This window comes from Exophiala dermatitidis (assembly GCF_000230625.1).
Source record: "Exophiala dermatitidis NIH/UT8656 unplaced genomic scaffold supercont1.1, whole genome shotgun sequence".
Taxonomy (NCBI): Eukaryota; Fungi; Ascomycota; class Eurotiomycetes; order Chaetothyriales; family Herpotrichiellaceae; genus Exophiala; species Exophiala dermatitidis.
In genome coordinates, this window is record NW_008751646.1 from 1,020,188 (window position 1) to 1,043,664 (window position 23,477).

A 23,477-nucleotide genomic window follows, 5' to 3' on the forward strand; every position below is an offset into this window, starting at 1 on the left:
CACTACCGTAGTAAAGGACTGGAATAGACATATAATGCCAGGGTGTTCTGATTACCACGGTAGGAACACACTAATCGTCGTAGTACTGTAAACTATCCACCTACCGCAGCGTTGGTGCTAGCGAAATGACATCCGAAACACCAAATTTCCGCCCCACGCGTCACTTTTTAATTGTCAACTTGAACGTGTTGACAACGTTCGGCAAGTCACGCGTCGCCGCGCATTATTATTGCTACTCACTTGGACCCCCATTTGCATAGGTACAACATTGTACATACTACCGTACATACATACCCGGCTTCACGAGCGTTGTACATACTCTGAGGTTCATTCGAAGGGAAAAGAATCATGTCCGAAGAAATCGTGGTGCCCAAGAAAAGAGGCCGGCCGCCGAAAAAGGCTGCTGCTGCCGCTCCAGCCGCGGAGCAAGACAATGCCATTGTTATCGACGTGCCTAAACGTCGGCGAACGAAGGCGAGTATTGCCGATAATACTTCTGCGTCTGCAGAGTCGAGTTCGACTTCCTCTGCAGCAGCATCCAAAAGAGCGCCCAAGAAGAATGCTGCTGCTGTTGGCGGGACTGAAAGTGTGCCGGAAGTACTGGGAGTGAAGACCTCGTCTTTGACTACGAAGAGGAGAGGAGCGACGAAAAGCGGTCCTTCATCATCTTCTTCTTCGACTACGTCTACGTCCACCACCACGTCGACATCTTCGGCGTCAGCACCAGCACCAGCACGAGCAGTAGACGCCGAACTCGGGGACAAACAAGTCGCCGATATTAAAGTCCAAAAAGCCACTGTGAGTCAGGCAGCGTCATCGCCCTCACCGTCGACCGTGGAGGGAGTAGACGCTGCGGATGCGAGTTCTGCAAAGTTGAAGCCGAAATCTAGGACTCGCAAGGCCGCGACTGCGACTGCGACTGTGGTGGAAGGATCTGCTGGATCTGTCGGGCCTGCTTCTGGTTCTGCTGCCGTTCCGGCCGCGCCAAGGACCATTAAGTCGAACTCAGATGGTGCAGGAAACGCAAAGGCCGTCGGCACCGCGGCTCAACTTGATGCGTCGGACGCAAATGAGAGCCAGAAACCGGGAGCACTAGCGACTTCGAAGATTCTGCAGCAAGCTAAGGCGTTTGCCGAGAATTCGCGCGATTTGCATGATCAGGCTGCCCGGTTGGTGGAGGAGCGGGAAGCTGTGCGTGAGTCTGTCCTCCAGCAGGACCAACAGGTGGATGTTGGCGAGGATGTCCGAACGGAGAGACAGACGGTTGATGAGGTGGCCGCTACAACGACGGGAAAAGACTTGAAGGAGCCGACCGCCCGTGATTTGCACGACACGCAGATATCGTCCAAGGAGTCTATAGCTGACGCTGGGATCACATCGACCACAGCAACAAGCTCACTGCGCCAGGAGGAATCCTCAACCGTCGATCCTGTATCAGCATCCCAAGCCGCCCCGCCTAGCCAGCTACCATCTACATTCGTTCCACTGGCCACAAGCAGCACGTCCACCACCATGTCCACTCCCGCCTTTGGCTTTCCCAAATCGAAGCCAAAAGTCCAGGTCGTCGTACCCAAGTATATCCTTCCCAACTCGACCGTCGCCGCCCTTGCTGCCCGCAATGTCCATTCTCAGCGCTCGTCGTCCTCCCAAGGTCCAAGTCTTCCACCGTCGTCTGCTGCTGCACGGAGACAGCAACAACAACAGCAACAACAAGGACAAGGCGGATTCGGACCCAGTGGCGGCGAGAGCGGCCGACCGCGTCCTACACAGATCCCACTCGACCAGCTCAAGAAAGATCCAGAGTTCCGAGCCCTCTCGAGGCGCTGGACCAGTCTTATGGTCGCATTGCCGTTTGCCATTGTAACGAGTTATTTCTTGTGGCAGAGATGTAAGTTGATCCGACCCTGCACTTTTCGTTTATTCGCTCCCGTTTTCTATGCATGATATGGCTACCAATTTGACCACTTTGTGGTTGCCCACAATACTGCGGACGAATGCAATCAAGTCAAGCGGAAATGCCTCGCCTTGCCTTCCATTTCATAAGTTGACAGAGTTCTGTTTGCTGACCTGGCTCGCAATTTAGACGAAGAACATCAAGCATATCTCAAATCCCGAGAGGCGAAGAGGACATTAGATTCTGTGAGCTGGAAAACAGCTGGATCGGATGACGCGACCTCGACCTCGCCCTCTACAGCCGGCCCACCGTCGACGCCGGCATCGAGCTCGACATCAAGTCCTCGACGACCATAGAGACAACCAGCAGCTTCGTGTGATATGCGGCAAACCACAGACTACGCAAGGGTGTCGCTACAGTTTCCAGATGGTCATTATACCGAATATGAAGGAACGGCGAAGTGCTCTACATCGTTTCGTGGCTCATCGGGTTCCCTCCCAGGCCACAGCTGTGATGAACGCTTCTAAGCCCCTAGGGCTATGATATCGATCTGATTGTCGGCCTCTGTGGCAGGAATATTTGGGACTCGTGTACCGGTCTTCCACAGTTACGGTTTCTCGCCAGCTCCCCAACTTTTCAAGGCGGTTCGTGCTCTCGATACCCTGAGCCTCCTGTCCGCAACTCCGATGCTCGATTCTCGATCTACCCAATCTGCCTTGCGTGCACGACTTGTAAGCGTCGACAATCTTCAATCTTGGCGGTAACCCGCTTGGAAATATCTCGCAGATCAACTCTGGGCAACCAGAGTAAGGTCTGCTTAACACCAAGACCAAAGCCGGATCCCCTATGACTGGATCCTCCGCCCTGTGTCTCCCTCAATCAGCGCTCTTCAGGAAACTGACCCCGGAGATGGTGAACACAACAATGCATTGCATTGCAATCCCCCAAATTTCACCAAGTCCCGGGGCCATCGAGCGTGCCAGATGAGCAGCATCGCTCGCCTCGACCAGACCTTTTGTGGTTGTGCTTTACACTGATAATCAGTCCATAATGGCTGGACAAATGAAGCCTGTTACCATTCTGGGGAATTGTTTCCCTCCTCTCCTCTCCTCTCCACCGATTTTATTTGTTAATAGTGCTGGAATGAATGTGCTATGCCATACCATGCTACAACACAACGCGACCCGAACTATTCATTGATGAGAATTGCTGGTCTGGTTGGAGTTAGGTGGATGGGGTAGATATCTACATGCATACCTAGGTACATATTACTTCATGTTGTAGAGGTAGGTTCATAATCTCACCAATGTGCATACCCACATTCTATGTATCTACTAGCAGCGCACAAAGAGCCACCTTACGAACTACTGTAACTACTAAGGACCGGGCCAGTGGTAAGCAGGTACGGGGTACTCGTACTATTGTGACCTAGGTAGAGTAGTACTTGGTAGTAACGGATGGTAAATTCTAATCTTGGGTGATTTTATTCTCATCAGGTCATGGTAAGTCTTGCAATCCTTCGGACTCTGTTCTTGGTCCATGTTTAGCGCACCAATGCGAATCAGGTCCCATTTGGAGGCTCTCGCCCCTTTCACTGTCGGTGAACTCTTCCTTGTTCTTTTTCTCCAGCAGTCCTAGCACGCTTCTCACAGCTTACTCTCAAACGCACAGGTTCCCTCCCAAGCATCACCAGCCTCAAGTTTTGTCCACGAACTGACCGCACCAGGCTCAATGCACAGGTACCGTCTCCAACCATCCTTGGGCTCAAAGTCGCCCATAGCCTTGATCTTGTCCTCCCAGCCATTCCAGACCGTGACATCCGGCAATCCATCACGAGTGACGACGAACTTTTGTTTTCCATCCTCCTTGACGACCAGAGGGACCGATTCATTGTCTTTGCCTGCAGGTGGGGTGTAGACCCTATCTGTCTCTGAGGAGAAGCTCAGGGATGACGAGGATTCCGTGAATTTCTGGGCGGAGCGGACTTTGTCGACGTAAGGAGAGGATTGGAGTCCTTCGACGGTGGTTTTGGTGATGTCCTAAACGAGCACGAATGATCAGTACATCATAGCCTCGAATAACAGTATGCGTATACATATGTATACGCAAACGTGTACTGTACCCACCTTCACAGCCAAATACGTATGAAACAAACAATGAAACTCAAACGGCCGATCACCCTTATTCTGAACATGCATCTGGCATTCCAGACGGTCCTTCTCCAATGTGACACTGTAGACGAGTCCGAAGTCGTAGGGCCACTTTTTGCGCACATCCTCGTCGAGCATGGCGCTGCTCAGTCCAAAGTCAAGTTTCACGCTGTCGTCCGCCTTGCGGCTCAGACTCTCGCTGCTGCTCTTGCCCAGAAACTCCCAGTAGCTGTTCCTGGCGAACCCGTGCTGTGGCAGTTGGCCTGTCGCGTGGGATTTAGGCGGGGGGCCGAATACGGGGAATACGAGTGGGATGCCGCCCCGGATGGGCTTCGAGCCGTCTAGAACTGCTGCTTTGGACAGGAATAGTTGTTCTTCTCCGTTCGATGTCTTCCACGATGTCACGGTCGCGCCGTATAGGTAGACTGTTACGGAGTCGCCGCTGGGTAGGCGTGCGGTGAGAACGTTGTCTTTGAGGTCGACGATCGGTTGTGCCATTTGTGGTGATACGGGGAGTGTTGAGGGTTTATGCTTGCGTTCCATGGTGGGAAGGGGAGGGGAGCGGTGGACGAAGGACGATGGATGGACACAGGAGGACCCCGCTGGCTGGTGGGTCGTTGTATATGTGGGAAGTTGGACTCTCAAAGGGATGGTAGACTGGACGAGATATGACCTGTATTGAGGCGCTGAGAAAGGGATTGACTTCACGAGACCAAAACACTTGCAGTGGTTGGAGTGATGAAGGGAATATGCGGTCTGAAACTGAGGTCTGTTTGGATGTTTAGTTAATGGAACGGTCGTCGCGGGGCCCAAATCATGATGCTTGTAACGACGGGACTCTTGTCATTTTACGGTTGATCGGAGAGCGTCCAGGTACCACTTCGGACGCCTTGCCTATTCCGGTGCGGTCAAACACCAATGTCTACCAGGTACGGCGGTGTGGCCTTTCTCTTGTTGACATCCATATGGGCATCGTTGCCATATAATAACCAGGTGTCAATCTCGTCATGAGAATCGCCCAGGCTTAGATATCCTCGATTGTTACCCTTGTTATCTGAGGAGAGTGCAAGCGGCCCTTGAGTGGGCTCTCAGCCTTATCACGTGATAGATAACTATCCACGTGATGTCAATACCCGCCGCAAATACTAGTAGTACCAATACAGCCACAAGAACATCGGCCTCCGTTGACATCAGCGTCAATGATGATTTCTTTGTCGGCCTTTGTCTGACCCTTCTCTCAAAATCCTAGTCAAACGTCTGTATCAAGACTCTTCAACAAAGAATGGGATCCTCCAGCTCCAAGGTTGCAGGCAGGGCTGCCGGCGCTGCTCGTCGACAATATCCATCCACATCCTCCATCACGAACACTGGTGCCTCAACAACCCCGAACATACAACCATGTCCTGAACCTCAATCTTCACCCTCAGCCCAAGTCCATCCTGACCCAACTGTCTCGTCTCCAGCGGAAACTCGCTCCGAACATGTTGAGCTCGACGGCAGAGATCCGCAATTCGACTCTGCGCTGCGGAAGATAGGTCCTGCGAAGGCTCCGACATCTTGGAACGGACGGCCTGTTGAAGACGCTTTCCCCACTTCCAGTCAGCCCATGCAGCCAGGTCGCAATATTTTCCCGTCATCCGCCCAAAATCCTGCTATCATGCTGGTCGAGGCACGTGAAAGGATCAACAAGCGCTGGGAAGAGGAGCTGGACAACCAAGGAAAACGGGCCTTTACGGGCAGAACCCTCGTGACTGCCAAGGACATTAAGGAAGTCTTGACTCTGCGAGACGAAGTTGGGAAGCCTTCTTCTGAGATTGAGAAGCAAATGCAGTTGAAGCCGGGGATATTGGATCAGTTGGTCCCCAAACGAGTGGTTGCAAATGCTTGATGATTGTATTACGGACCGCTGTCGCTAGGAAATATTTTATTTGGCCCAAGGAGAACTACCCTCAACGATTTGGACAGGCAGGACTGTCTAACATTTTACGAACGATTCTGAAATGGCGCTATCATATCGAAATTCAATGACAGCGGCGGATGGATACTGAAAAGCACCATATGCGGACCCCGTCAAGTACATTGGGAAGAGTCGATCCTTATCGCGCACTCACAATCTACTCAGGAATCGAGGACTATGCCAGTCCACCAGGCAGCAGACACCTGCCAGCATATTGCCGTGACGTCCAGCCGTCCTCGCCTTGGAGGACCATGGACACTGCAGCGCTCATGCTTGTCTATAGCTGCCTCTTGAGGACTGCAATTGTGACCATGAAGCACTGCAGTACAATATGCATTTGGAGCTCTATGCGATTCTGTGCACAATGAAGAAGATTCATTGTTCCATTGTTCGCTGCCAACCGTCCCTTTGTCAGCACTCAGCCATGTTAATAGCAGAGATTGCAATCCGGGTACTACTGTCAATGACCCATTCACACTGTGGGTGCTTTCTTTGTCACCATTATGCACATGGTTCAAGACTATCCGGCAATTCCTTTGTCCCGCACTGCGATTCCTTCAGTGCCGCAGGTGTACTCGTGGGGTGCTGTCAAGCATCCCCATACTTCAGGATCTACTGCTCTTTACATATATATCAATATGCCTCGCTTTCTTCCTCTCCCCAATTACGACAAGATTTGCTCGTTCTCACTCACTTCCCCTTGCACAGTCACCACTGTGAACAAGGCCCGATAGTACCACTACAGCAAATCAACAATCAATCAACTCTTTACAAGCAACATGGCGACTTCAGCAACGCAACAAACAATGTTACCATTGGCCTTTGGAATAGAGATTGAATTTCTTTTCGGGATCGATAATGCAAAGGCCGCCGCTAATCCAGCATACGAGGATATTCTCAGAAACAACATCATCCTTGACAGTGATCAGGTTGATGAAATCTATGATCCAGAGTTTGACGATGCGTCTGACCGGAACGCGGAAGGACTTTTTCAAGCGGCGAGTGCCCTTCGCCGGAAAGGTGCTAATCTGAGAATCCGATTCGCAGCTAAGTCCGGCGGCCTCGAGGACTTTAGCCGCTGGATCCTAACTCAGGAGGAAGCTGTCGAGTTTCCGACGTCCAGTGCAGAATTGTCTGCTTACACAAATGGTGAGTTTAGGCGCTGCGAAAATTGTGCTTTTGCTGGGCTGGAGCTAATCAGTCCAATCTTGAAGGTGCCAGACGTGAGGGAGGGGTCGCTCAACGGACTTGTCGAGGTAAATGAGTTTCTGGGTCACATGAGAGGAAGACAAGATGTGCCCTGCTTTTTCAGTGCTGAGCCGAAAAATGCCAGCATCCATGTGCACATTGGCCTGCCGCCCACGGCTGGTGGTAAGGCGGTCGACTTGCCACTCAATCTTTTGCGGCATCTTGCTTTCATCTGCATCGCGTTCGAAGATGTGATCAGTTTACTTCATCACCCTGAGCGGTTGGGCTTCCCGGACACGAAAATCGAGCTCTATGCAAAGCCGAACAGGGTATTTCTAGGGAGAAACCCCGTCACATCCCCGCTCCACAACTGCCGCGAAGGCCCAGAATTTTCCGCGCAAGACGAGTTCGTCAAGATCTTCAACTACGGCCATGGCTCTGACAGAATGGACCGCGCTCGTCTGTGCGGAATCTTGTGTTCAAGAACAGGCTATGACATAAGTAGGTCAATCTTTGTCAACTTTTCGAATATTATGCCCCCGCCTAGTCCAGCACCACATTCGAAGAAGACGGTCGAGTTCCGTCAGCATCACGGCACGCTTTCGGTCGAGGAGGTCAACCAATGGGTCTTCTTTGTCACTGCACTCGTTCGCGCTGCAGAGCGCAAGATGAACCAAGAGTCTGTTGAGGTCCCACTGCCATATGACTTTATTCCCAAGGTCATTGAGAAGCAAGGGGATTATTCCAAGCAGATCTTGACAGTCCAACAGGCCTGGAAATATCCGGAAATCATGTGGAACAAAAAGCGCAGCCTGAAGGAGTTGTTTGACCTGCTGGATATGCCTCTTGAGCGGCGAATGTGGTGGTGGCAGAAGGCATCATACTCCCGGTCCAACGCATTCAAGGAGTACCGTTATCTAAGCACATGTGCCGCGCCTTGCGACAATCCGCCTCGGAGGGATTGCGACGGGTGGGACGGAGAGGGAATACCTAGGCCTTACTAACTGAACCTGATGTACTGACCGATCACAGTGATTGACAGGCTTATAGCAGAGTGAGAAATATATTCACCTATACAAACTAACCAAGTCCTCTTGCTCGTTTGTAACTGATGCATAGTTAACTCCACTATTGATATGCATAGCTACCAGTGTCACGTCTTTTCTTTTTCTTGCCATGAAATCGTCGGTCGGCCACACGACCATGTTCCACTACTTTCTCTAGGTCTTTCATAACTTGGCCCCATCCCTCTTCCCATTCTCTTGCTTCCCCTTTCCAGCCAATAAATCCTCAATCTCAATTTCACTCGTACACAAGATCAAAGTATCTTCCAACGCAGGCACCCGATACTTGAGATTGACAGCCTGATAATCCTCACTGGCCAACATATCCGCAAAGTGCAAAATGGACGGATACGACGCGAGAGCGAACTCGTCCCAAATACCGTTGGCGGTCTGTTGTTTCACAACATTCCCCACCAACTTCGCATTCCCACCCCTCCTACTCCCAATCGACTCGGCAAACGCCTTGCCATACTTCAAATACGACTCCTTCATGCCCGGCTTGAACGCCAACAAATTCAACATGGACAACGGGTTCGCGCCGGCGCGGGTTTTGGAGAATTGTCCGATCCACTCGGCCAGTTCGGCGGACAATTCGAGTGTCTGTGCGGATTCCCCCATGCGCGGCTTGTCTAGGGCGCCCGACAGGGCTGGCACGGAGGAGGGGTCTGGATGCAGGATTTTGTCATTGGTGTCGGCGAAGTTTTGGGTCAACCGAGATGGAATTCCTGCGGTGATGGACCAGTGAGTTTGGATTTGGGATTGGAGTTGTGGAGGGAGAGTGGGTGTGGTGCTGTGGGTGTTGGTGGTGGTGGGATTGACTGGGAGGATGAGTAGCAAATCCCATGATGGAGTTAACAGTGTCGAAGCGTCGATTTTGCTTGGTGTGATTATCCAGCGGATGACTTTGCTGATTACGAGGGGGTGCAGAGAAGTCTTGGTTTTGAGAGTTTGGAGGAAGGAAAGTATTGTGGTTTCTGGTTTGAGAGAGATGAGGTGGATTGTGGCGAGCGGCATGGTTGGAAATGGATCCCTGGTTGAAACTTTATGGTGTAGATGTTGATCAATGGGTCGGTTCTGTTTAGAAGAAGGAGGATGTTGTTGTTGGTATGTGGTCAACTGTAGTGTGTTCGAATGCCTCCGTCCCAGGGAGTGTGAGAAGGTAGAGGGGCTTGAAGAACCACGAAACACCATAGGTGACTGCGATTGACCCCAACTGTATTGAATAGAGTCTGGGATGGAGGGGTTCTGGTTCCGAGGACCTTGAAACAGATCGGAGCACGGTAAGCAAGTTATGTACTGTAACCGTGCGAGAGGGCTGGTAGTACTGGCAGTGGGAATGGTAGGTCCCTCGGTAGGTTTGGGTTGAGCGGACTTGGGTTTGGGTTTATCTCGTCCAATACCGCCGCAGTATAATCTGTCCAATCTTGGGCTGTATAATTGCTTTTCAAAAGTCTGTACTTAAGATGTAGTACCAAACAAGAGAATATATAAATTCTGTACAGTACATGCCTGATATATCTTCTCCTCGAAGTGGGGATGGGATGCTGTGATTGACGTTCATCACCAGAGCCTCGGTTTACGGACACCTAGGTGACGGATATTAATGTCGAAGTGGGCCCGACTCCACGGGCAGTCAAGATCTTATCTTATCTCACTTGACTGATTTGCAACTCCATCAACTTTTTTTCTGAGACGACTTTCTCCAGCACAGCAATCGGCGCGACAATTGACTCTACCACTACTACTGTACTACGCATAATTAGCCACCGCTCTGGATCCCAAGAGGTTGCGACATCCCGTCCGACACTATCCTATCCGACCGCCTTTTCTCTTTCTTGAATTATATGTTGGCGTTTGGAGGCCTTTGGACAACTCCCTTACCTATCTACACTTCCCATCCATATCCGCGACTATAACCCTACAATACTCTTGACGCAGTGCGACAATCACAATCATGGCCGGTCTCACCCCCCTCCCCACGCACCGCATCCACAGCACCACCCGCCTCACACACCAGGAAGCGCACACCTTCCTATCAAGCTTCCTCGAACGCGCCGACATCGACGCCGCGTATCGCCCAGACTCGACGCTGACGGAGCGTGGACCGCAAGCCGTGTCGACGGGCTCGGGTCCGAATCTGACGCTTCACCATCTGAAACGTATCCTGGTGGGCATTGAGGGCAAGAGAATAGGAGGAGCAATCTTAACCGAGGGTGGAGACGATAACAACCAAGAAACCACCACCTCCGGCAAAGGCACAAAACGAGAACACCAAGAAGAAGAAGAAAGCGCCGACAAAAAGCAATCAAAGAGAAAAATCTACAATGCAGCCGACGACGATGCCACCAATGTAATTGCAGATGATAGCGATGGGCCCGCCATAGCTGTGCAGCCAGACGATGGTGAGGCCGGGTGGCAGGATAAAAATACTTTTGCGCTGGCGCAGACCGAAGATAATCTCGAGGCTACGGCTGACGATCGCCATCCTGGAGCGGACCTCGAGCAGCCTACCAATGAGGCTGAGGAGGAGGAGTTGACTTACGTAGAACAGTCTATGAACCAAAAAGGCTCCAAGGACAAGGAGGAAAGGAAAAGATTGAAGAAATTGCGCCAAAAGCAGGAAAAGGCCAGCAAGGCCGAACAGGCCAGGAAGAAGAGCAGCAAGACGTGAACAGAGGAGACAAAAAAGATCTTCAGGCATAACATTGCCCTGTCAGATCGCAAATCTTCTACCTGACATCTCCTCGAGGATGGTTTGAGATCTCACAACTCATGCCTGCTCGAGATCGTTGCAGCTGCTGCTCTCCAGATCACTGATTCGGCTCGAGCTTACATGCGGTTGGTTTTCTTCCTGACTCCACCAAGCATCTCACTAGCATGGCTGGAATGGGCACATGGAGCATGGTGGTCCTCCCCCACCTCCGATTACACCTCGCGACTCAGCCATACCCCAGGCTGGTCAATGCAAACTGCACATCTATCACCAAATCATCATTCGCGATATCTCTCAACATCCCGCTCCAAGAACTAAACCCGGACCTGTCATCACAGCTCTCGGTCTTTGGCCTTCACCACCTCTGCGTCTGCAACTTTCTCGTCGAGTTCCACAACTTTGCCGTTCGAGGCCGGCTTCGGACTCTTCCAACCCAATGCTGCCAGTCTCTCTGCCAAGATGGGGTGGCTGTAGTGGTAGCTTGCGTACAATGGATCTGCGTCCATGGTGCTCAGATTCTGCACTTGCAATTTGATCAGACTCTTGGCAAGTTCCTTTTGATACCCAAGATTTCTGGCGAAAGAATCGGCTTCGAACTCGAATTTGCGCGACAGGCTGTTCATCAGGAGTCTGACAACGGCATCCATTGGAGCCAGGGCGTCCGAGAACAGGACGAAGCCAATGATGATGGGGTGCGAGTCGTGGAAGCCAAAAGAAGAGTAGAGGGAGTGGTTGTCAATAAAGACGCTGAAGAGGGCGAAGATGTAGAACATGTGGAACTATACAGAGACGCAATCAGCATATAACTCACCCTCCCAGGTCCTGGACAACTTACTTGGGCGATCGCGAAGAGTTTGGTGGTGTGCGAGAGACTCCAATGGCCAAGTTCATGTCCGAGTACCGCAACCACCTCTTGGGGCTCGCTCTTTTCAATTAAAGTGTCATAAATGACAATGTGCTTCTTCCACGGTAGACCGAAAAAGTACGCGTTGCTGTGCGCACTCCTTTTGCTACCGTCAATGACGTACAACGACTTCAGCGGGAACTTGAGCCTTGACGCCAATGCCTCGACGCCGGATTTAAGCTCTCCAGGCTCCAGAGGCGACAGTTTGTTGAATAACGGCAGAATAAAGACCGGGTAGATGGTGATGGCGAAGAGTTGGACGACGATGCCGAACAACCACAAGTAATAAAAGAACCTTGTCCCCGTCACCTGGATGATTTTCAAGAACGCACTCAGCAGCGGAGTGCCCAATGCCACCATCAACGCTTGACCCTTGAGCATGTCCGTAAGCCATAGTTTGACCGTCTGCTTGTTGAATCCGAACTTCTCTTCCAACACAAAAGTGCCGTAGTAGGACGTAGGGAGCGACAGAATCTGCGAGATGAAGTTGAATGTCAAGAAGAACAGGACCGAGTGAGAGATCTCGCCGGAGAATCGTGAAGGGAAATACCGCGCCAGCCAGAAGCCCGTCAACGACCATAGTTTCGGCAGGATATCGTATTGGATGAATAGGACGTTCTGAATCTGTGAGATGAGACCGGAGACGAAACCGAACTTCAGTTTTGCCCGTCCGTATGCCTGGAGGTTGAAATCAGCATTAAACAGAGGGCGTCATGCGATATGCGATGCAGTGGCAGGCACATACTTGACTCTGGTCAAACACTTCCTGAGAGATCTCATCTTCCAATGTCTTGGGCGGCTTCTTCCTCTGCAATAGCTTGTATTGCCTTAGGGACAAGAAGCCTTCCAGCACGAATTGACCGAGCGAAAACCCGACAATCAGCCTTTTCCACGGGAAGCCAGGGCGGTCGAGGAACGCTGCGAGGCGCTGCTCTACGTTAGTCACAATGCCATTGTTTCTTGCTCGAGGAGCGCAAGGGGAGACGAACTCGAGGGAAGTCGCTCAACATCTGTAATAGTGAGGCCATTTTTCCCGTCTCAACCAAAAAATCAATCACTGTTTCAGTGTGGAGAGACGTAGTAAGATCACAGCATCAGGCTAAATATCTGTCCAGTGGTTGCGATGCGGACAACTTCAAATGCTCTCGATACTGCTGGTACTAGTAGGCGCCCACTGCCGTTGTATACAGAATGCGCAATCAGCCCCAAGGTCTTACTAAATGCTGTGAAAGTGGTGCTAATCACCTAGGTAGTCTACGGTAGGCCGTATCAGGCAGGTGCGGCGACTCCGTGCTGGCACTGGCACCAAGCCTCGTCGGTGGCATTCAGTTATTTTCGGTGCATGAACGAGTCAAGGTCATTCTTTGATGCCATACAACGATCCTACGAAGCACACGCCCTGACCCTGGCCGTCTTTGTGCCCGACCTCTTTTCTCTCAGTCAGCCAGATTCGGTTTGAGGGAGTTTTTGCGACCATGTGTCGCCTATGTGGCCGCGTCGTCAAGTGCATATTCGACACGATGCCGTCTCGAATCCACCATGTCCCTAGCCGAAGGTGAGTGAGCTCTTCTTGGATCGTCCTCAGCTTGGGACGCAGCGCAGTACCACTTGAGGCTCGGCAGCAGCTGACCACAATGTCTATGAACAGAGCTTTCACAACCATCCGGCGACTCGCCGCGCCGTCTGCGGCAGCCTCGAGCCGTTCGCCTTCATCAGTCGTTTCACTAGCTCGTGCTTTCCACGGACTTTCCCTTCAGACCAACACGACTGCTACCACGTCTCCCTTAACACCGACAAGTTCATTATTGAGCACAATGTCTGCTCGCCCTTCGCTATCCTGCGCGTCGCCTCAGTCATCTCTTCCGGCGCTCTCCCGCTCTTTCTCCACAACTTCCGCCTTGTTCGGTTACCGCCGGCGGATGGACACTTACAGCCCTTCCCGCCGCGTGCAGAAACGTCGCCATGGATACTTGGCCAGACTAAAGACGAAAGGTGGGCGGGAAGTCCTCAAGCGACGGAGACTGAAGGGGAGAAAATACTTGTCGTGGTGATATTGGGGGTTTGAATCAATTGGTTTTGCGTTTCTGCTCTGAAGCAGAGAAAATGTCCCAGTAGTAGTATTTACAGGTCATTGCACGTCATCGAAGCGCATTTACAGTCTTGAGACTTTGGATAGGAACAAGTCAACTCCGCAAGTTTACTACTTTTCCAGGACATTGTGGATGTATGAAGTCTTATTATGCATCGTTAATCTGTTTCCTTATTCCGCTAAGCCGCCACCTCTGGAGCAGATTTACTCTCCTCCCGAAGGTGAGTAAAACTTTGGGCCTCAAACTTGGGCTCCTCAACGACCTGGCTGGCTTCAGTCTGCATGGGTGTGAGACCCCATCGCTCAAACATGGCCTTGTCCTCATCCCAGCCGTTGCATTCGGTAGTCAGCATCTTCTCGCCAGTGAAAATGGCGTTGGCCCCAGCCATGAAGCACAGCATCTGCTCGCTTTCGGGCATGGTCACTCGTCCTGCCGCAATGCGAATGATGGTTTTTGGCATCACCAGACGGGCTGTTGCAATGCATCGGACAATGTCCTCGAGTTTCACGGGTTCTTGGCCAAACATAGGTGTACCCTTGATCGGAACGAGCTTGTTAACAGGGAAGGACTCGGGATGTTCAGGCAATGTGGCCAAGGTGTGGATCAGACCGACGTGGTCTGTTTGCGGCGTCTCACCCAGACCAAGGATGCCACCACTGCAAACATGGATTCCAGCTTCACGGACATTCTCAAGAGTCTGTAACCGCTCGTCGTAGCTCCTTGTAGTGATGATCTTAGGGTAGTGTTCGCGCGAGGTGTCGACATTGTGGTTGTAGGCAGTCAATCCGGCTTCTTTCAGCTCTTTGGCCTGCTGCTTATCGAGCATGCCCAGAGTAACGCAGGCCTCCATTCCCAGAGCGCGTACACCCTTGACCATTTCCACAATGTTCTTCAGTCCTCTGGTACGGCCTCGCATATCACGCCAGGCGGCGCCCATGCAAAATCGGTTCGAGCCATTGGCCTTGGCGATCTTTGCTGCCTCGATGACTGAGTCGACGGTGGACAGTTTGGTGGTTTGAAGATTAGTCTTATAGCGGGACGATTGAGCACAGTACGAGCAGTCTTCTGTGCAACCACCAGTCTTTATATTCATCAATGTGCATAGTTGGACGGCCGAGGGTTTGTGGAATCGTCGGTGGACAGTTCCCTGTAATGCAACACGAACAATGAGCTCGAGTTGGGACGCCACGATTGATTGATTGATCAACTCACCGCTGCAAAAGCCAGCTCCATAAGAGGCATTTGATGTATTTGAGAGATCTCATCCTTGGTCCAGTTGTTGCGAGGCCCTGTGGCATTGACGGCCTGTTCAAACACAGACTGCCCTTGGGCCTTTGGTGGGGGAGGAGTCTGGCTCAGACTTCCGGTGGCCGCAGTCCGGGGCACATCGTGGACAATGCTGTAGTAGCGGGCGTAACTGAACTTCTTGGTAGCTCTGCGAGCCACAGCCCGGCTCATGCTTGCCAACTCCATTGCGAACAGGTAGTGTGAGCAAAGCAAAGCCCTCGAAGTGTGTCGGGCCCTGGGAATGTTGGGCTAGTAGTATATAGATTTGTCTGGGGTTCAATCGCGGACCCGGACCATTTTTGGTGGGGACGGCACGGACTTGCCAAAGACTGGAAATCGCGGCGGCGGGATTGGTTCGGGGTGTTGGGTCTCCTCGGCCTCGGCCTTCGACTCCTGCAGGAACAAACTTGGCAGTGAGGAACACGATTGAGGAGACCCTTCATATCCCGTCTCCCAGACCTGTGGTTAGGATTGTGTAAATCGGCCTATCATCATGAGTTGTGTGTATCTGATGTTGCCGTGGAGTGCAAAGCGAAGCTACTGCCCCCAGGGGTGACTGACCATCGCCAGGTAGGTACCCGGTACCATGCTAATGTAGCATGAGTCACAGGGTACGATCAAGCGTGTGCACACGCAAATCCCTGTGTTCGACACATCCCTTCCATTCAAACAACAGCGCTCCTTCTGGTGGACACATATGCGCTGATGCGTTCCTTTCTGCCTCAGCTATGCATGTCAGACTCGCTGAAGCCAGGAATCTCTCTGATCTAGCTACCGTGGCGACGGATGCCATGTGGGACGATGAATTGACAGTGTTTCTCGCACCATACCGTCATAGGCATCCCGAATGCCTGCGTCAGGGGTTCCTCCGGCGAGCAAAGAAACGATTTTACGGTGGGCACTTGCTGCTTGCTGCAGTGACAGATCAGGGGGATGTTTGGTGGGATGGCACGGAGAAGATCGTCGGATACCTCTCAGCGACCCCTAGTAAGGATAATGCTGCAGCAGCCGGTAAATGCCGGTTCTCATGGAACGGTATGGTGATTCAATGATCAAAAAGGCATGTCGTGGGTTGACATTATCAGGGCTCGAGATTTCTCTGCTTCGTTTTGAGGAGCTGTTCGTATGGTACACTCACTCTGACAAGTCAATCGATCGAGCAAATTGGCTAGAATTCCAGAATCACACTGGGAACCGGGGACCTCTGGATGATATCAAGGACTCTTGGCAAATCAGTCACTTGTCGGTGAGCCCTTCGTATCAACGGCATGGAATCGGATCCGCTCTTGTCGAGTATGTCCAAAATATCGCGGCCAAAGAGAACATCCCCGTGACTTTGCTAGCCAGTGCTCAAGGGCAGCTCCTGTATAAGAAACTGGGATTTGCCGGCATTGGTTCAGTCGACTATGGAGCAGGCAATTTGGCGGAGGCTATGGTTTGGTATCCCTCAAACGCTGGACATTGAAGCTCCTCCATGTCAACGAACCAGCCGGGTTGAAGGAGGAGTCTGGTCTTGCATCACCAGGCTGATTACACTGGGAAGAAGGTTGAAGTATTGAAACCTCATGGAATAAACTACTAGGTACTGTAGGTTGCCGTGGTCCATTCCACAAAAATCCCTCCACATGTTTCGTGGTTGTTTGAACGTGCAAAAAACTCCCAATGCATGTTTCTTTTTTGTTCAAAAGTGCAAAAAACTTTTTCCCCCAAAGCATCCACATTATTTTGCGGTGCATTGGAGGGAAGTGAAACCTCGACTTATGAAGAGATTTTTTCCGGGGCTACGGGACTACAGTTCTAACAGATTGGAAAGCCGTCGTCAGCTGGGTCGTGGTGCTGGTGGCATTGAACCACTGCACCATCAGGCCCAGATAATTTAGGCACTTCGAATCATGGGAGGAAATAAGTTGCGAACATATTTAAGGTGATGATGGCGCGTTGTGGTGGCGGAGGGCACCAGCAGTTTTCGACCTTATGCGCCCGGAGCAGAGGCTCCCCTTCCCAGAGTCGCGGCACTGCATGAGTTTCGTGGACATCACTTGCTGTCAACATAAAACAGCGGCAGCCAACATACTTCTGCGAAAGTTTGCACTCTGGCCGTGTGTCTGAGTCGATCTTGCTTGAGACAGAAAAATGTAAACTTTCATGACGACTCGAAACTGGTTCCTTACCTGACTTGTCCCTTACTCCGTCCTATGTCGACACCTGGTGCCACTTCAGGAGCAAAAGGACATATGACCATTCATCGCCAGCTTTGCAGATCGACTCTCGGGCTGTTGAAGCAGTTACATGAAACAGAAAGAAGTTTGTCAGCCAGACAGGTCCAGCTCTCCTGGGTATTTTGCTCGTGTTATGCAAAACTGAAAACCTGCAGAACGTCCGTTACCATTGACTGCAGACTGATCCTGGTGAGTTCCTTCTGACTTACTTTCAAAATATACAAGATCGGCGACCTTTCCAGCCTTTGCAGGCAATACACAATACTTCATCTTGCTTCAACATCAAATTCGGGCGCCTCCGCATCATTCCACAGGCTCTCCATCTTTCGTGGATGAAAAATGCGTTCGTTTCTGGTTCTCAGGGGTGGACCATGGTCGAACCCTATCGAGTTCGACGACCTACTCCAGGCCCAAATGCAATCCGAGTTTGAAGCTCGATGATCTTCACCGTTCCTCTGGTTCCACTTATTATTCGCAACGGCTGTGGATACCAGAGTTCGGACGGTTATTCAGTCCCAAAAGGTATGTAACGGCTCTCCATGATATGTCTCCATACTGAGGGTCAACCTCTCTCGAATTCAGTATTCGAGCATTCCCTCCAAGGTGCCTGGTCAAGAACCATCTATGGCCCTACCGACCATCTTGCGGCGCCACAAAGTAAAATGGCCTACCTGAATTACATTGACACGTCCCTATCGCTGGGGTGTCCCTGAAAATAATGGTTCAAACTCAATCTGGATACAGAAAGTATGTGCTCGAACCTATTCTTCGACATTGGGCGATTCGTTTGGTTCGTGTCATTGGCCGATTCCTATTTGAGAGAGGATCAGCTTGGTTGTTAGCATGTGGCCGGCCCCCCTTGCGGGCCGGTTGAGGTTTGTGTATGGTAAGAGGTGAGTTCTCTGGCACTGGAATCCGCCACTCTGTCCACACGCGTTCGCCGAGCGCCCGACTGGAATGTACTTAAATTGTGGAATTCCCGTTGCTAGTATGGCTGGTGTCTCCGAAGCTTGCTTTCAACTCCTGTTCAGAAGACCTTGAAGTTGACACACGATGATTTGCCCTTTTTGTGCTTCGAGGGCAGCAGTCGAGCAAGCAATCATGTCGAAAACCCGGGCGAGAGGCGGAAGTGATGAACCGGTCACGGGGAAAGCTGCAGCAGGCAAAAGAAGCCACAGTGCCGGTGAATCATCTCCAGAAAAAACGACAAAAAGAGCCAAGCAGGTGGAACCAAGCACGGCCAAACAAACAACTCGGCCTACAATACGTGCCAACACCTTTGGTCTCGAGTTCGAATACATCCTCGGGTTCAAAGAGGAGCTGTTGCAATCGACTTTGGCTCGTTACAATTTGAAGGCCGACATGGTCAAGCAATTCACCGATCATGAGCACAGGAACCTTCTTGGAGAATATGCTCCTCACTTCAACGATAACCCATCACATAACTGCAGGCTACGATATCCGTCATGGGCTCTACATGTCCCAGAAGACGATATTGTCTGTGCAAACGGGTTACACCATGGCCAATTCGTCACGAAAACATCGAACGACAAACAGTGGATAAGGCCATATGTTATGGAGCCACTCCTCATCGCAAAAGATCGTCTTCAAGAGGCTGGATTCACTACCAATGTCATAGGACTGATAGAGCCAGATCCTGCCAGCCCAAACGATCCACAAAAATCAGAAATACCATTCCCTGCAAAAGACAAAAACATCATGATCCGAAAGAGCACAGTGGACTATTCGAATTGGACATTGACCAACGACCACACTCTTATCGGCGTTCTTCCAAGTCAGCTAAAAGACCACTTGAAGACACGAGGCATTACAAATTCCAATACAACGAACTGGGACAGCGCGGGAATAGAGCTGATATCCCCAGTATTCGACTTACAAACCAAGGACGAGGCATTTCCACAAATCAAACAACGTTTACAATCACTTTCGGGCAATAATGACACGTCAATTCTCAGCTCTGTCTGGGCCAGTCTACACGTACATATCGGCCTCAATTTCCAAGATCCAAAAGACATGCCCATACTATTATTACAACACCTCGCCTACATCCTTGTTTTACACGAAGACCTCATTTCAAAGTGTCATCCAAGAAGTCGCAGTGGTATCCCGGTCCGGAAGTCCACTCCCGCTGAATCACTTGAAGAACAAGAAGATGAAGATTTCGATGTTGATGATGATGAGTTCGACCCAGACGCTCCGTTTCCCGAGCCACCTCCCTCGCCCACTGAAGAGGAAAAAGCAAACGAAGACGAAACCAAAGTGCTGGCTTTCGAGGCCGAGTATACCGGAGTCGATAATGTCGACTCCAATGCTCAATACCTACGAAGTCAGTTGGGCGGACATAGCCCTCGACAGCAACTTCTCGATATCCGAGACAAGATCTTCCAGGAACAAGGGACGATCTTCGACTTAATTTCACTACTACAACGACCGAAAAATCCTGCTTTGCCAGACGGTCACCGACATCGTGGTTACATGTACAACTTTGCAAATCTATGGACCATGGCCACAGGCGACACGCCATGGAAACCTATCAAGCCAACCATCGAGTTTCGACAGCATGCCTGTACAACGGACGTTGATGCTGTTAGACACTGGGTGGTCCTCCTGGAAGCCATAGTCAGAGCAGCGGAGCGGAAAGCCGCTCAAACAACCGAGGGCAATACTTCAATCTCAATTGATGCTTCGCGATCATTTGCCGAACGGGAGACTAGCAAGTATCGGACTGGGACTACAACAACCCTCTCGTGGCCGTACGAGAGCATGTACAACTTTTGTGTCAGATTTTTGGAGCTGGATGAAGACGAGGGGAATTACTGGCAGGGTCGATTTGATTTATACAAGGAAGACCGGCCGGATGGTATTTGATGGAAGATCCAAATTAAACAGAGGGCGCATGTGGAGGACCACCATCTTGGCATTTACTTTCAGAAAAATTCACTTGTTGGCAATTTGAAGGCTCTCTTGCAGAGTAGAGCGTTGCTATAACATTTCATCTGCACTTTTTCAATCAATCAATCAATCTCAATCAATCAGTCGTCCTCCATTAAGTGTTCTGACTCTGTTCTGCCTTTATCGCACGTCGGAATAAATAGAGGCTTAAAATAATAATAAGAGCAGAGCCCTCGGCCTGTGCTCAAGCATAGACTATTTTCCTGTCCTTGTTCAAGTTCGGTATTATTTATCCTGCTTCTACACCTGTTCTTGTTCTTGTTCCTGTCTGTCCGTGGCTCTGTTTCTAGTCCGACTCCTGCTCATGATCGTGTCCCTGTTGTCGTTCAAGTTGTTCCTTTTTCTAATCCATTTCGTGTTCGTGTCCTGTTTCTGTTCAGCCCCAAGTGCGCCCTGCGGCACCAGCTTCGGTTTGGGCTCTCAGCTCTTGTTCTCCCGTACTACCAAACCATCATCGATCATCCCATTATTCACCATTCATTATTCACCATTCATTATTCACCATTCATTATTCATCATTCCGGTCCTCACTGCAGTACCTACAGCAGTACCACCACCACCACCACCACCACCAATACCACTCCACTCCCACTCATACGGATATCCTCTCGCATCCCATCACCTCCTTCCCATATCACTCACTCATTTATCAATGCCATTGCCACCACCTTCGTAAATAACCCACAACAAACACCAATTACATACGGCAACGACCGCAACCCCCCACCAAACGGCACCGACACAGTCCTTCGCCAAACCCACACCTAACAGATACCCGCCCAGAGTTGGACCGACGGTCCTCGCGGCAGAGGAAACACTCTGCGCGACACCATGAATGGTCCCCAACACACTCGGATGCGGCGTACAGTTGTTCACCAGGATAGTAGCCGATGGCAGGGCAAAAGTGCGCGAGAGGACCTGACATGCCAGGACCACCGTCAGGGCCGGCCAAACCAACAGTGGTTTATTAGGTATGAGGGCCAGATATGGGATGGCCGTGTACGCGACCACGGAAAACGGCAAAAAGAACCGGTAACTCGAGAGTGTGCCTAGTTTCGCGTTGAGGGAGGGATATAGCAGAATCTGGAGTGGAAACCCAAGCACGCCGATGATGGCTGTCGCCAATCCCACGCGGTCGGATGATAGTCCCAAACCGCCGGAGAAGCGGAATGGGAGTTTGGCATGAGAGTTTGACGAGCGGGGGGCGGGTAAAAACAAAAAGATTAGGGCGTTGAATGCGCTGACGTGGAGTGCGAGGAGATGGTGGGTGAGGAGGGTGAGGAGGACGTTTTTAGTGAAGATTTGGCGGAATGGCGATGTCTTGCTGTTCGTATTCGCTGGAGGTTTCGATGTGGTGCCGACAGTGATTCCGCTACTATTAGTTTCTGCAGGTGGATTGCCTCCCTGCGGTACTCTTGATGATGACGAACCAGGAGCCGATCCTCGTGCTTCGTCAGTAGTAATGGCTTGCATCTCGACCTGATCTTCAAGTTGGTCGTTGTTATCGAGCCGAGTATATTCGTACTGATAACCGGCGACGTCCGTCCTCCGGCGGAAAACAAGCCGAACCAAATATCTTCCCAGTCTCCGGCCGTAGTCCGGTCTGTTTCGCAGTGCTGGATGTGTTTCATCCAGACCAAGCACAACACAGAGCGCGGATGTAAGAATAAAACATGCGCTGACCACGTTTGGCAACGCATATGGAAAGGCCTTCATCCACCGGACCCCGTCTTTGCCGCCGATTAGAGATCCAGGACCGAAGATCCCAGGGAAGGAGTCGATGGGGTCTGCCAGGAACCCTCCGAGAATGGGACCGATGACGACGCCTGGTTGATATCAATCAGTAAGTGAAAGGACCTCTCTCTAGCAGTTCAACAGCACTCTCTCCGATCCCAAGAAAAATTGACACGGTTCGACATACCTATATTGAAGCACATTGGCAGGAGAAGAAAAGCACGAGACTGGTACCTAGATAATAGAGCCTAGTCAGATGAAAAGTCGTCCGAGTGGAAATGTCGCATAACTCCCAGTGAAGCAGGGAAGTAATTGGTGGTTGCTTACTTCTTCTCCTTGATAATCTCGCTAATCATGGTCCTCATGACCCCCACGTTTCCATTCAAACAACCGGCACAAGCGCGAAAGAACAGCGCTTGAGCAAAAGAGGTCGAGAACCCCACTCCAATACAACTGATGCAAGTCCCAAACAGACCAACCAGCAAAACTCTTTTGCGGCCTATCCATGGTGTGTCGGCTGCTCGACCCCACCAGACGGCCGTGAGGAATTGAGCAGCTGCGAAGGACGCCGTCAGCATCCCTCCCTGGCTGGTAATGGTGCTGTCCGGGAGACTTGAATCAAAAAATCGTAGTTGGTAGAACATGTATGCTGCCAGGGATCGTTCGGTCAGAGGCTCCGATAAGCGTGCGATGGTTAGGATGGCCAGTTGCCCCTTCTTAGGGAGGGATGTCCATGTCACGGGAGCATCAGCACCGGCTTTCTTTGAAGGTCCATCGTCGGAGGGAGAGGATGGCTCCGGATGTGGAACTATGGGCTCTTCTTCCTCATCAATAAATGACGGACGACGGACTGGCGAAGACATATTTGGTCTAAGGGCCGGCCTCCTTGATGCCGGTACAACATTTCCATCCTTGTCGGGCGACATGTGTGCGTTACCCTTGCTGCTTGCACCTGGAGAAGTACCAGGTCCTCCTCCCGACGAGGAATCAGCGGCCTCGCCTACATCTTGATCATCGGTGTCGTAACGCTGCTCGGAGAGCGGTGAGGGCATTCGTTCCCAGTAGTAGACCTGGAATGATGTAAGTGGGGCATAGGACGGGATTTTGTGTAAGGCACGTCAAAACAGGAATGTAGTTCTGAAGAAGACCAGAACGATGAATATTAGCGAACCGATGCCTGCTCTACCAGTATTACGGCTCTTTGCCCTGCCAATTGATCTACCCGGGGTCAGCGACTTTCAAATCCAGCACGACTGGCAGTAATACTACAACCTGCTAGCAAGTCGTTGGGTGGCTACTGCTCT

General features: G+C 51.3%; 12 protein-coding genes across 12 annotated transcripts; 6 read left to right on the forward strand and 6 right to left on the reverse strand.

Annotated features, from left to right (window-relative positions):
- Nucleotides 1-348: 348 nt before the first annotated feature.
- Nucleotides 349-2,250, forward strand: HMPREF1120_00362 (uncharacterized protein; the record flags this gene model as incomplete). Its single annotated transcript, XM_009154358.1, has 2 exons — nt 349-1,888; nt 2,084-2,250. 2 exons carry the CDS (start codon nt 349-351, stop codon nt 2,248-2,250), a joined length of 1,707 nt encoding a protein of 568 aa, XP_009152606.1.
- Nucleotides 2,251-3,283: 1,033 nt separating this feature from the next.
- HMPREF1120_00363 (aldose 1-epimerase) lies at nt 3,284-5,052 on the reverse strand. Its single transcript, XM_009154359.1, has 2 exons — nt 4,021-5,052; nt 3,284-3,933 (listed from the first exon to the last, which is right to left on the reverse strand). Exons 1-2 carry the CDS (start codon nt 4,585-4,587, stop codon nt 3,541-3,543), a joined length of 960 nt encoding a protein of 319 aa, XP_009152607.1. The 5' UTR covers nt 4,588-5,052; the 3' UTR covers nt 3,284-3,540.
- A 274-nt stretch (nt 5,053-5,326) lies between these two features.
- On the forward strand, nt 5,327-5,932 carry HMPREF1120_00364 (uncharacterized protein; the record flags this gene model as incomplete). The annotated part of the gene is made up of 1 exon (XM_009154360.1): nt 5,327-5,932. The coding sequence occupies one exon, from the start codon at nt 5,327-5,329 to the stop codon at nt 5,930-5,932; it is 606 nt and encodes a 201-aa protein (XP_009152608.1).
- Nucleotides 5,933-6,780: 848 nt separating this feature from the next.
- HMPREF1120_00365 (uncharacterized protein) lies at nt 6,781-8,193 on the forward strand (the record flags this gene model as incomplete). The annotated part of the gene is made up of 1 exon (XM_009154361.1): nt 6,781-8,193. The coding sequence occupies one exon, from the start codon at nt 6,781-6,783 to the stop codon at nt 8,191-8,193; it is 1,413 nt and encodes a 470-aa protein (XP_009152609.1).
- Nucleotides 8,194-8,228: 35 nt separating this feature from the next.
- HMPREF1120_00366 (uncharacterized protein) lies at nt 8,229-9,809 on the reverse strand. Its single transcript, XM_009154362.1, has one exon. The coding sequence runs from the start codon at nt 9,442-9,444 to the stop codon at nt 8,419-8,421; it is 1,026 nt and encodes a 341-aa protein (XP_009152610.1). The 5' UTR covers nt 9,445-9,809; the 3' UTR covers nt 8,229-8,418.
- A 398-nt stretch (nt 9,810-10,207) lies between these two features.
- On the forward strand, nt 10,208-10,924 carry HMPREF1120_00367 (uncharacterized protein; the record flags this gene model as incomplete). Its single annotated transcript, XM_009154363.1, has 1 exon — nt 10,208-10,924. One exon carries the CDS (start codon nt 10,208-10,210, stop codon nt 10,922-10,924), a length of 717 nt encoding a protein of 238 aa, XP_009152611.1.
- HMPREF1120_00368 (STE24 endopeptidase) lies at nt 10,837-13,075 on the reverse strand. Its single transcript, XM_009154364.1, has 4 exons — nt 12,860-13,075; nt 12,616-12,798; nt 11,802-12,548; nt 10,837-11,745 (listed from the first exon to the last, which is right to left on the reverse strand). The coding sequence occupies exons 1-4, from the start codon at nt 12,896-12,898 to the stop codon at nt 11,299-11,301; spliced, it is 1,416 nt and encodes a 471-aa protein (XP_009152612.1). The 5' UTR covers nt 12,899-13,075; the 3' UTR covers nt 10,837-11,298.
- A 118-nt stretch (nt 13,076-13,193) lies between these two features.
- On the reverse strand, nt 13,194-13,915 carry HMPREF1120_00369 (uncharacterized protein). Its single transcript, XM_009154365.1, has one exon. The coding sequence runs from the start codon at nt 13,531-13,533 to the stop codon at nt 13,228-13,230; it is 306 nt and encodes a 101-aa protein (XP_009152613.1). The 5' UTR covers nt 13,534-13,915; the 3' UTR covers nt 13,194-13,227.
- Nucleotides 13,916-13,923: 8 nt separating this feature from the next.
- On the reverse strand, nt 13,924-15,767 carry HMPREF1120_00370 (biotin synthetase). Its single transcript, XM_009154366.1, has 2 exons — nt 15,173-15,767; nt 13,924-15,107 (listed from the first exon to the last, which is right to left on the reverse strand). Exons 1-2 carry the CDS (start codon nt 15,431-15,433, stop codon nt 14,139-14,141), a joined length of 1,230 nt encoding a protein of 409 aa, XP_009152614.1. The 5' UTR covers nt 15,434-15,767; the 3' UTR covers nt 13,924-14,138.
- Nucleotides 15,768-15,975: 208 nt separating this feature from the next.
- HMPREF1120_00371 (uncharacterized protein) lies at nt 15,976-16,712 on the forward strand (the record flags this gene model as incomplete). Its single annotated transcript, XM_009154367.1, has 2 exons — nt 15,976-16,282; nt 16,333-16,712. The coding sequence occupies 2 exons, from the start codon at nt 15,976-15,978 to the stop codon at nt 16,710-16,712; spliced, it is 687 nt and encodes a 228-aa protein (XP_009152615.1).
- Nucleotides 16,713-18,567: 1,855 nt separating this feature from the next.
- HMPREF1120_00372 (uncharacterized protein) lies at nt 18,568-20,355 on the forward strand (the record flags this gene model as incomplete). The annotated part of the gene is made up of 1 exon (XM_009154368.1): nt 18,568-20,355. One exon carries the CDS (start codon nt 18,568-18,570, stop codon nt 20,353-20,355), a length of 1,788 nt encoding a protein of 595 aa, XP_009152616.1.
- A 131-nt stretch (nt 20,356-20,486) lies between these two features.
- On the reverse strand, nt 20,487-23,415 carry HMPREF1120_00373 (uncharacterized protein). The gene is made up of 3 exons (XM_009154369.1): nt 22,501-23,415; nt 22,361-22,407; nt 20,487-22,265 (listed from the first exon to the last, which is right to left on the reverse strand). The coding sequence occupies exons 1-3, from the start codon at nt 23,223-23,225 to the stop codon at nt 21,082-21,084; spliced, it is 1,956 nt and encodes a 651-aa protein (XP_009152617.1). The 5' UTR covers nt 23,226-23,415; the 3' UTR covers nt 20,487-21,081.
- Between the last annotated feature and the right edge of the window lie 62 nt (nt 23,416-23,477).